The 12,409-nt window shown below is 44.0% G+C and overlaps 1 protein-coding gene across 1 annotated transcript; it reads left to right on the top strand.

Moving 5' to 3' along the window:
- The first annotated feature begins 2,579 nt into the window (after positions 1-2,579).
- On the top strand, positions 2,580-7,793 carry LOC140223903 (uncharacterized). The gene is made up of 2 exons (XM_072296406.1): positions 2,580-5,885; positions 6,630-7,793. The coding sequence occupies exons 1-2, from the start codon at positions 2,580-2,582 to the stop codon at positions 7,791-7,793; spliced, it is 4,470 nt and encodes a 1,489-aa protein (XP_072152507.1).
- The last annotated feature ends 4,616 nt before the right edge of the window (positions 7,794-12,409 follow it).

The following is a 12,409-nucleotide window of genomic DNA, read 5'->3' as shown; positions in this document are numbered from 1 at the left end:
AATACTACTTGTGGAACTGCTTGCAAGGAAGAGCAAGAAAATTCTATGAAAATGAGAGAGCGGAGTTCCAAGCATGCGAAACTTTCGAAGAAATTATAGAGAAATTACTGAAAAAATTCAAATCGGTAGAAAAGGACTGGTTACTGTACACGCAAAGAAAACAAGGGGAACGAGAAAATCCTCATGATTACTATGAAGATATGAGATATTTAGCATCTAGATTAAACACTAAACTTCCGGAAAATTTCATTATTTTGCAAACAATCCAAGGGCTTCAAGAGAGATACAAACGAGCCATTGCCATGAGTGACAACAGTGACATGGAGAAGCTTGAGCGAAATTTGAATCTGGCAAAACAATCATTGGGCGAAAGTTACTCGTCTACAGGAAAAATAGCAAGTAACGATAAAGAACTTTATACAATTGCAAACATTAATAATAATGATCATTTTGAGGCAAAATACGAAAAAAGGTTAAAAGATGTGGAGGGAGGGCTCAGCGCTCTATCCGTGAAAGTAGACGTGGGGTTCGCTCGGTTTGAAAAATGGGGATTTCAACTAGAACAACTTAAGTCGGAGATGGAATCTCTAACGAATAACGTTCAAACGGTTTTAAACAATATCACGAGTAGTCAAAACCCAGGCCGTAATGGATACATGGGTCAAAACAATTACGGTGCCCCCCTTAGAATAAGATGTGGTCACTGCGGACGCTGGAATCACGACCAATCACAATGTTGGACCCTCCATCCACACCCTCGCCCTATCGCCAAGTTTCCATTCATCCTGGAACATAGACGTCAAAACTTAGTACCGGATGACGTCTCGGAAACTTTGGTAAAAGGTCAAGAAAATGTATTTCCGGACTATTCGGACTGTACAAGAAACAAGCGTGAAATTTTCAAAAATCGAGCAGTAAGTGAAGATTTGGAGCTGAATTTTATTGAAAATGTAAACAATCCGCACGAGGAAAGTTTCTCTAGATTTCGGGGCTTTGACGAAGCAAAACAAAAAACCGCGACTTGGGAGATAAACGAGGTAACTCGATCACTATGTGACGCGTACGAGTGTTTTCAAAACAACGACACGCCTCATGAACTTGACTCAGGTCAAGACGCGGAAATCTCAAAACTCGGGCAAACTCTCGACCAAATAAACACTGAAACGTCGCGCAACGTCGAAAGAATTGAAAACCTGGGCATCCATATCAATCCAAAACTATCGCCAAAACAAAGGCAAGAAATGGAAATTGTCGTGCTTGAGTTTGAGGAGATGTTTTTGACAAAGGAAGAAAATTTTGGGTCTAATGCATCTTTGAGCAGTGTTTCAGATACTTACCTCCACGGAAATTGGCACAAACGGAGGGAGTGTCGAGCCTGTTACGGAGCATGGAGATCCCGACGCGTTCAGAATTTGCAAATCTGACGAGAAACCAGAAGCATGTGAAACTCAGGAAGAATATCTGCACTATTTACAAATATTCCCTGAGGAATTTGTAAGTTCTATTGTAAAAAATGGTCATTTTGTGCGAGGCTGTACTACTGCGAATTACACGGACTGTTCAGTCGCGAACCGAGGTTTCTCGGGGTTACCGCGTCATCCATCCAGGCGGGGCACCCTTTCCAACCCCCGCGCTCCTGGACACGGGCTATGACCTACTTTCCCCAGCGGGCCCCATCCACTTTCACCTATCACAAAGGCTCTGGAAACTCTTTCCTTTGCAGCCAAGAGTCAGTCGAAAAATACATCCTCGACACCTCACACGCGACCGAGCGGTTTCCTTCCGTCAGACTGTTACGGCTCAATACAGTTCATTTCCGTACATCTTCTCTTGTTATTTCAACCTCCTTGGACCGCTTAAGTGCCGTTCCAGGCTTCCTCCGCAGCACTTGCTGTTCGGGGAAAAACATTGGTCCCTCGGGCCGGATACTGCCGCGTACCTGTGGAACGAAAATCGCGAAGATTCGGAAATCAGTGAAACCATCGCTGCGTTCGGACTCCGAACTTTGTGCCAATTCGTCCAACGCTTGTAGCCGGAAAACTTGATCGTGCGTTACACTTCCACAAGAGTTCGTACACAACTCGCGCCTTTAAGTGCCTTTCCATGGTGTTACGTCGTGTGTCTTTGAGCAACTAGCTCTTCACGCGGCAACGTGTGCGAACATGCCCCCAACTAGGCGGGCTTTCACGTGAAATTACGCCAACTAGCATTCGGAAATAGTGCGATTTCCTGAAGGAAACAAAACAAAGGTGAACTCAACGGTTATCAATACCTGGACAAAATCGTGTGAAATGCATTCGGACAAGAACTGGGCCTACTAGCCAAGCTGTGGTCACGTGTCAGGTCTGTTGCGATCGTAATGCATGCGCATAACTATCCTCTTTGATTTAGTAAGCTCGTTAGCTTTTTTCACCTTTGTTTGCAAAACGTCACCAATCAGGCATCAGTTCCTTGAACCCGACGAGATTTTTTGTTTTGTTTTCTTTGTCGTCAACCATTTTTCTTACTGATTTGCTTCTACGTGCTTTAAATCATATTTTTCTAATTATCGTCATTTTAATCTTTACTCCTTAAGCAAAATGGCGGAAAACGCTGACAAAATCAAAGCCCTCCACCGCAAAAGAGGTGTCATTTTGGGGGGAATTACATCATTCTCGAAAAAGCTAGATGAGTGGAGAGATAAAGAGGTGGATCGGGACAAGTATGTACTACAGCAATATCTCGATTCCTTTGTAAAAGGCTTTGACAAATTTGACCCAATTCAAGAGGAACTCGAAGACCTCGACGAAAGAGAGATAGACCAACGGCAAGTCATACAGGATCGCTTTGATGTAGCTGTTGCTCGAGCTAAAGGGTTGCTGAGTGAATATGCTGTCTCTGATGACGGTGAATCCACGAGGTCGAACAACAGCGCATCATTTCAATCCGCTGCTTCCTCCCAAAATTCTGATCGCCATGTAAAATTACCGAAGATAGATTTACCAAAGTTTGACGGAACTCTCGAAAATTGGGCCTCCTTTTATGACCTTTTTTCTACATTAATTGACGAAGACACGGCTCTTTCTGCATCGGCCAAACTTCATTTTTTGCGCAGCTCTTGTACGGGCAAAGCTGCACGTTTAATCGAATCTCTAACTACTAAACCAGAAAATTATGAAAGCGCGCTCAAACTCCTTAAGAAAAAGTTTGACTCTCCACGTCGTGCTCTTAGGGCCCACTGGACGAAATTGCGGGAATACCCCAAATCGCCCAAGGACACGCCCACTTCTTTGGGTGAGCTAGTTGACTTATTCAATCAAAATCTGAAAGCAATGGAAAATTTAGGTGCACCGGTGGATCAGTGGAGTGTACCTTTAATTGACCTCATTTTAACCAAAATCAGTCCCTACACTGCCTGGCAGTGGGAATTAACCTTAGATGAGACTGACAATAAGATGCCTTGTTACACGCATTTGCTGAGCTTTTTAGAAAGGAGAGCTAGCTCAGTGGAGCTGTCTAACTTCGATTCTGCCTGTAAGAATGTAGCTAAAGTGTCATATCGCTCAAATTATAACAACAACAGTTCGCCGGTCCCATCAGTAAAAAAACCCGCGCAAAATTTCAGTGCGACTAGCGCACCTGCCAAGTCTGACAAAAAAAAAACATGCCCCCTTTGCTCGGAGCCGCATCCTTTGTATTGGTGTGATCAATTTAAGAGTATGTCCACAGAAGACAGAAAAATTACTGCGCAACGTGAATCCCTGTGCATGAACTGTCTCGGAAATCACACCGGCTTGTGCAAGTCTAAGCACCGTTGTAAAATTTGTAAAAACAATACGCATCACACATTACTTTGTTGTCAAAATTCCGAGAAACCACAGCCAGAATCCCCGAAATTTGCTGGTGTTATTAACACTCCAACTAGTGAGTTAATTACGACCGCCTTGGTTAACGTTAGCAATTATGACGGTAAAAGTGTCCTTGCTCGGGCGCTTGTTGACACGTGTTCCTCAATGCATTTTATGACTATAAATTTAGCGCAACGGCTAGGTTTGAAGGTAAGGAAGGACCCCTCTCCCATTTCTGTCTTAAACTCAATAACGACAATTTCGGGGGGCACCGTGTCCGCCATTATTAGGTCTCGTTACAATGGATACGAACGGGAGCTGACTTTTCGCACAGTTGATCAAATTACGGGCCTGGTTCCCGATCAACCAATTGATAGGCGTTTGATGAAAATACCTTCAAATATACGGCTTGCTGACCCAGAATTTCACCGCCCTGCCCCAGCTGAAATTCTCATCGCCTCAGGTACAGCGCTCTCTATGTTGTGCCAAGGGCAAATTAATCTCTCCCAGCCTGGTGGTCTGGATCTTTACTTGCAAAAAACCATGCTCGGGTGGGTCATCGGGGGGAGCGTTCCCTCGGAAAGCGCCCAATCTATGGCCTCCTGCCATCTCGTAACTCTTAATTTCGACCTCAAACAATTTTGGGAAAGGGAGGAAGTTCCTCAAATGGAAGTATTAACCAAATGCAAAAATGAGGAAGAAGCACTTTGCGAAGAGCACTTTCGCAGCAACATAACCAGAAATTCAGAGGGGCGCTATGTTGTTGCTCTACCTTTCAACGAAAGGGTAACAGAATTGAGGGAGTCCAGGTCAATGGCCGAAAAAAGGTTAGCCGGCCTCAAAAGAAGGCTCCAATTAAACCCTGAATTAAAAGAAAAATATTGCTCTGTGATGAAAGAATACCTCACGCTCGGTCACATGTCGCCAGTGGAGGTAAGGGGAGGGGAAAAAGGATACTATCTTCCCCACCATGCAGTGACGAAGGATTCGCTAACGACCGCAGTCCGCGTGGTTTACGACGGCTCAGCCAAAACCTTCCCCGACGGCCCATCCCTCAATGAAACCCTCCGTGTGGGGCCAACCATACAACCTGACCTATTCAGTCAACTCCTTAAGTTCCGCATACATAACACGGTACTAACTGGTGACATTGAAAAAATGTACCGGCAATTTTTGGTTCGTAAGCAGGATCGTAAGTATCAGCGTATTCTTTGGCCCGACGCTGAAGGTCGCACTCAAACTTATGAACTCAACACGGTAACATTCGGCTTGGCACCGGCCTCATTTTTGGCAATCAGGTGCTTGCATCAATTAGCTGAAGATGAAGGGAAGAATTTTCCGCTCGCCGCTGAGGTGCTAAAGAATGAATTTTACGTTGACAATGCGCTAACCGGGGCGCCAACAGTTACCGCCGCAGTTCTATTGCGACAGCAACTGACTGAAATTTTAAGCAGGGCGGGTATTAACATTTACCAATGGGCATCAAATGTACCTGAAGTTTTACACGATCTACCGCCGGAGAAAATCAATAAACAGTTGGTTTTAAGCAACTCGACAATTAGCACCCTTGGACTGAAATGGGATGCTAATAGCGATTCGATCACGTACACTGTTGCCAACTTACCTTTGAATCATATTGTTACAAAACGATCCATTCTTTCCGAAATCTCAAAAATATTTGACCCCTTGGGCCTCTTAGGTCCAGTCATAATATATGCCAAAATATTAATCCAAGAGTTGTGGAAATTAAAGTTACACTGGGACGAGTCATTAACATCGAGTTTGCGCCAGGTGTGGCTTAAATATCGGCATCAACTATCCCTTTTAGATCATTTAAGTTTTGGTCGCAAAATTTTAATTGAGCACCCCGTTCGCGTTGAATTACACAGTTTTGGAGACGCAGGGACAAAAGCGTACGGATGCTGCCTATACGTTCGATCTATCGATGTTCATGGTAATATTCTAACAACGTTACTGTGTGCTAAATCACGGGTAGCACCCATAAAAACTGTGTCGATACCCAGGCTGGAACTTTGCGCCGCGCGCCTCCTGGCGGACGTAAGCACAAGCGTAAAGGAGCAAATACCTATAAACTTTGATCAAATATTTTACTGGACCGATTCTACTGTTGTGCTAAACTGGTTGCATACCTATCCGGCATCCTTGCAAGTTTTTGTGGCCAACAGGGTTGCCGAAATTCAAACAAAAACGGATATAAAAAATTGGGGTTTTGTCCGCACGTTTGACAACCCAGCTGACCTGATGACGCGTGGTCAGCTGCCGAAAAATTTTCTCAAGGAATCAATCTGGCAACATGGCCCTCCTTGGCTCAGCCACCCTGAAAGTGAATGGCCCGTTTCAAACTTCGTGGCCGAACCCAATAATGTTCTTGAAAAGAAAAAGGTTCAATGTTTTGCCGTAACAACATTTGACCCCTCATTGTTTCAGAAATTTTCATGCATTTTCAAACTTCAAAAAATCATTGCCCTTTGTAAACGCATGAAAAACAAAAATAAACACGGTCACGTTCTACTCGACGCAGCGCGAGAGGTAGCCATAAAAAATTCCGGCACTACGGTTACCGAACTCAACTTAGCCTTAAAAACTATAATGAATACAGTTCAAAACTCCAATTTCAATGAAGAAATGCACTATCTCAAAAAGGGGGAACCGGTCCCATCACACAGCCGTCTACAGCCCCTAAACCCTTTCTTAGACAAGGATGGACTCATTCGGGTAGGGGGACGGTTGAAAAACGCAGCGTTGCCATTTGAACAACGTCACCCCTTAATTCTTCCAAAGGATAACCATGTGACTCGTTTGCTCATCGAGGCCGAGCACACGATACATGGGCACGCAGGGATTCAGGCAACACTGTACGCTCTCCGCAGACGGTTTTGGGTGCTGGACGGACGCAATACGATTCGGAAGATCCTAAGGCAATGCGTTCATTGTGCCAAGCTCAAGCCTGTCTCGGTCGACTACCTGATGGGGGATCTGCCCGCCGCGCGTGTGACTCCAGCTCGCCCATTCAGCCGAGTGGGGATCGACCTCTGCGGCTATTTCTTCTTAAAAGAGAAAAAATATCGCAACAGAAATCAAGTGAAAGCGTATGTTGTTGTTTTCGTGTGTTTCGTCACAAAGGCGGTTCATTTAGAATTGGTAACGGACCTTTCCAGTGACTCATTCATAGCCGCTCTTCGGCGATTTATAGCCCGCCGCGGACTATGTTCCGACATTTACTCAGATAACGCAACCAATTTTTTAGGAACGAATAACCAAATGAAAGAGCTAGAAACCCTATTTTCTGACTCTAAACATCAAAACTCTGTACATGCCTTTGCAGCCAAAAACTGCATACGCTGGCATTTCATACCAGCAAAATCGCCTCATTTTGGTGGGCTCTGGGAATCCGCTGTAAAATCCTTCAAACATCATCTTTTGCGGGTGGTAAAGGGAGCACTTTTTACTTATGAAGAATTTTATACTTTTTGCACAGAAATAGAAGCTATCCTAAACTCAAGACCTATTTCCCCAATGTCATCTGATCCCAATGATCTCCTTGCCCTTACCCCTGGTCATTTTCTGATTGGTGATTCTTTAACGAGCTTGCCTGATCTTGAGCTTAGGGATACGCCTGTCAATCGTCTTTCGCAATGGCAGCACATTCAACAGGTTAAGCAGCATTTCTGGTCTCGTTGGCAGCAAGAATACTTGAACGAGCTGACGGTACGTCACAAATGGACCAAAGACATGCCCGGCATTCAAACCGGCGCCCTGGTACTCCTGCAAGATGAAAAATTACCGCCGCTTCAATGGAACATGGGTCGGGTAGTCCAATGTCATCCTGGACCTGACAACGTCACTAGGGTAGTGACCGTCAAAACTGCTAATGGCACGTTTCGCCGCAGCACAAAGAAAGTCTCTCCTCTGCCTATCGAAAATAGCATTGTTGGGCGCAATTAACTTTCCAATAAATTAACATTTTAATTTTCTCGTTTTGCGCAGGTGCAAAATAATGAAAATACCTCTTCAACTGCCCAAGTTTTCATTTTAAAACCGTTTTACTTTTGGATTACAAAGAAAAGAGTTAATCGAATATTTTCTTAATTTTTACATTTAACTTAAATTTAAGACCACTTTTGTTAATTTTAAATATACAATCTCAAATCCTATACTCTTATGCCTATTTAGGATCTAACAATAACTGAAGTTGTTCATTATCTTTTAGATTACTTTCTATTTGTCAGTACCTCCTTGTTATACATTACTTCTATTATGTATTTCGAACGGCTATTGCCGTTCAACGGGGGGAGTCTGTTCAGTCGCGAACCGAGGTTTCTCGGGGTTACCGCGTCATCCATCCAGGCGGGGCACCCTTTCCAACCCCCGCGCTCCTGGACACGGGCTATGACCTACTTTCCCCAGCGGGCCCCATCCACTTTCACCTATCACAAAGGCTCTGGAAACTCTTTCCTTTGCAGCCAAGAGTCAGTCGAAAAATACATCCTCGACACCTCACACGCGACCGAGCGGTTTCCTTCCGTCAGACTGTTACGGCTCAATACAGTTCATTTCCGTACATCTTCTCTTGTTATTTCAACCTCCTTGGACCGCTTAAGTGCCGTTCCAGGCTTCCTCCGCAGCACTTGCTGTTCGGGGAAAAACACGGACAATGCTAAATCTGAGTTCGACAAGGAAGTCTGCTTGAAAATTAATTATTATTTTGATGGATCCATGTTGAAGCATGATTCCTCTTGGAGGAGGTTGCCTCCCCAGGATTGGAGATTTAGGAGGAAATTCGACCCTGGGGGATAGTATCAATCTAGGATTGTTGGTATTAAGTAAAACGTGTAACTATCTTATCCTTATGACGATGATTTTGTTTTTACAGGCCACGATGAAATATCCTTTGATTCTCAGATTTTTTTTGTTTGTTTAATTTTAATCTTCTTATCAGACTTTTCTGAAGGACGGGGAATCAAGAATTAACTCAAACGCAACTCAAACCCACTTCAACAGGGTCAGCTTTTCGTAATAGTGGCAACTGTTCTTGGGATCGTGGCGGCGATTCGCTTGTTTAGATCCACGCTTTCGGTGCTTTTAAGCCCAATTCCGGGCAGGCGAGGTCAGTAAAGCCTAGGAGCGTGAAGACGCTACGCAAAACGGCTAGAGGAGAAGGAGTCGTAAGAAAAATGGGGTTTTTATCTACCTTTTTACTACTTAAAAAGGTAGACAGTTTTTTCCGTCTGTTTTGTCTGTTACAAAATTTCGGTGGTGGATGGCGTCGAGTGAATCGATCCCCCTCACCCTTTTATGGGGTGGTTAGATGTAGCAAATATTTTAGAGTATAACAGGATTAATTTCACCAATTGGAAAAAATTGTTCAGCTCTCGATTTTTAGTTGCTTTTAGTCAACATCCGCTGGGTTCAAAGAGATCGTTTGATTACATAATTTTCATAATTTAAAGTTTTTTCTTTTTGCTTGTTAAATAGTTTTTTTGCCTATCCCACGGGTTCATGTTTTTTTGTTGTAATTCTTATTATTTGCCGGCTTCGGAGAGGAAATTAGATCGAGGTTATAATGTTGAAATAAAATTATTCCACCCTCGCCCATTAATAGTTTACTGAAGTTTAATGCTCACAAAATTAAATAGTATTATTAAATATAAGTATATTATTATTAAATATATTGTTTTTTCTTTGTACATTTAATTTTGTCACTTTCTCTTTTTGATTTTTTTTTATGTAGTAATTTTTTGAATTTATCTAGAACTTTTTTTTTGGCAGCACTGAGTCTGATTTTGTTTTCACGTTAATGGTTTTTTTTTCCTTAAAAGATTAGACTTAATTAAGAAAGGAAACATATAAAAATAATATTATTAATAATAAAAGGAATAAGAGAAAGAATGGAAAAGAAGAGAGAAGATTTATTAATTTTAATTCATTTATTGTTTTTTTTCTAATTAATATGGGTTTTATTTTGTTCCATGTGCCCGGGCGGTTTTTGTTCCAACGGCTTAATCATCCCTTGGACGCGGCGTTGAGGTAACAGCATTCGGGGGAGTCTCAAAGGAGGCAGTACGATCTACAACCGTCGGCACCCAGGTCAGCGAGTTTTCAGGGCGCCTGCGCCTCATGATGTAGTTTTCACGTCGCTACGACTACGAGCACTGACGGCTTGCCCCGACCATCTGGCACCGTGCACCCTGACATAAAGTTACCTTGCGGACGGCTCATCACGGCTCGCACAACATCACGCTATGTCGCGCAACTTGTAGCAGTCTGGCGCCATCTACTGATCAACGCGTCTGCCTATGGGAATCTAACTTTTGGCACCGCTGGGGCAGGGGAGCGTAGCTCGAATGGATCGCTACTCGCTTGGCTCTTCGCATGGCACCACCAGCGGAACTCATGGCAAAACGTCTGGCTGCAGGGTACCACGCACTTGGTTCTTGGCTCTTCGCATGGCACCACCAGCGGAACTCATGGCAAAACGTCTGGCTGCAGGGTACCACGCACTTGGTTCCTCGCATTCGCGTGGCACCACCAGGGTTCCTTTGCAGGACATCGCTACGGGATGGCTCGAGGGAGGCATCAACACTTTGGGCACTGTGGACGGAGATCAGTACAACTTCTGGAGGGACTCTCGGACGATGCAAGCAGGCGGCTACGCGAGGAGGGACGACTGGATGATTATTCCCGAGGAACAGGAATCGTTCATGGCAGAATATCAAAAGTTTTTTTTTAGGATTGTTTTTGTAAATTTGAATTTTTTTTGTAATTTGTTACAAAATTGTACTATAGTGTAATTAATACGGATAGCACCGTGCGAGTGGCCTTCGAGGAAACTTTGGCTGATGTGTCTGTCCCTGTGGCTCAAGCTAGCTTCCCGAGTTTATGGTTTCGTGTAGTTGAGAGGAGAGATTTTTTTTTTCTTTCTTCTTCTTTTTTTTTCCGTACCGTGGAGGGATGTAGTGGTATCGGGTAAAGACCTGCGAGGTCTTTACCGATCCACTTGGAGGAAGTTGGTTTGGGGACATGGCAAGTCGTGAGATATCGCGGATTTCCATGCCAGTGACAGGGTCAGGTGTGTTAGATGCGAGTTTTTGAGACGCGATTGTTTATGTCCGCGCGCGGAGCTTGCGGCAAGAGTGACCCCGGCTTCCGGCGATTCGGAAGTCGGAGTTGGGCACGGAAGCTTCGGGCGTTGGCATAAAAGCTCGCGGAAGCCGCTCGTGCGGGGTTAGTCGGTGTGAGGTTTCAAGACCCGAGACATAACCCGGTCCAGCCCCTGTAAGAGCAGCTTGTCAAGAATATAGTGTACATCATAAGATATAAAGTGTGGTTCCATTTTCCCCCCATAGGGTTCCCACTACAGTAGCTTGCCTATTTTCTTCCTGTCTTGCTCATGGACTCGGAGAGCAGTCGGAAAGAGGGGTGAGAAACAGGATTTCAGCGCGTGTCTCTGGGAATGTGGAAATTCAAAATTTGTGAAGCGTCACCAGTTTGTTGAGATTGTCACCGTCCATTGCCTCAAGAGGATTTAGACGCTTCTGCTTCAGCGATACATTGTTGACCTATCAATATCTGCTTATTTTGATCATGTCTTGAAGGAGGAATTCCCATAAGTATATCCCGATTCTTTATTTGTTTCACTACAATAATGGCAGACATACAATCTTTACAACAGCATGGAGTGAAGGTGCGGTGCTTTGCTTGCGGATTAGCACTCCTACACTTTCAATGCCTATATCTACCTATTGTAAGATCATTAGAAGCTCAATAAACAATATGATGAATTTCTGCGCCTGCCACAATTATTTTTAACATCACTAAAATTACCTATGGCAACTTTTCTGAACTCAGAATGTAAGCTCGAGCATGATTTGGAGGGTTGTTGAGATTAGGTATTCATTCAATTTTAAAGATGAACGTAAAATGATTAAACATCTACTGTCATTTTTCCAACTGTTGCTCAGAAAGTCAGTAAAAGCTTTTCTAGTGAAGATGAAAGCCTCCGCTTATATATTGTGGAAAAATTGAACATACACAGGATAAAAGAGTAATACCTAATAATTTATTGAATCAATTCATAGTGGAAAAATGAAGTATAGCTTGTGAAAATGGCGCCAACATGAAATTCAAGTTCAATCGAAAATATGCGCATAAACAGCGCCAAAATCGGAAAGTTTGATTTCCCGCGAAAGTCGGGTTACAGCGCCCGCATAAACCCGACGGAGGAAACTTGCATTACAAACTCGGGTTTCGTGAAACCCCGGTTTCGAGCCTCGCATAAACGTAGCTAGTTTCTGGTGCAGCGCCGGAAAAAACAGTCGGCGAGCAGGAATCGATATATCGAAAATTCTGCGCGCGGAACAGATTTCGGAGCGCCGCGCCGGCGGCGAGCAGGAATCGATATATCGAAAATTCCGCGCGCGGAACAGATTTGGAGCGCCGCGCCGGAAAAAATAGTTTTGACACAAACGGCGCAAATATATCGAAAACCGGCGCGGAATCCGGAAATTCAGAGATTTTCATCGAAAACGGGTTTTTTGTTTCCGCGCGCCAGAAAAAATTCC

The sequence above is a fragment of the Bemisia tabaci genome, chromosome 2, assembly GCF_918797505.1.
Source record: "Bemisia tabaci chromosome 2, PGI_BMITA_v3".
NCBI classification, from domain to species: Eukaryota; Metazoa; Arthropoda; class Insecta; order Hemiptera; family Aleyrodidae; genus Bemisia; species Bemisia tabaci.
Note: the sequence above shows the minus strand (reverse complement) of the source record. Positions and strands in the feature narration are given on the sequence as shown.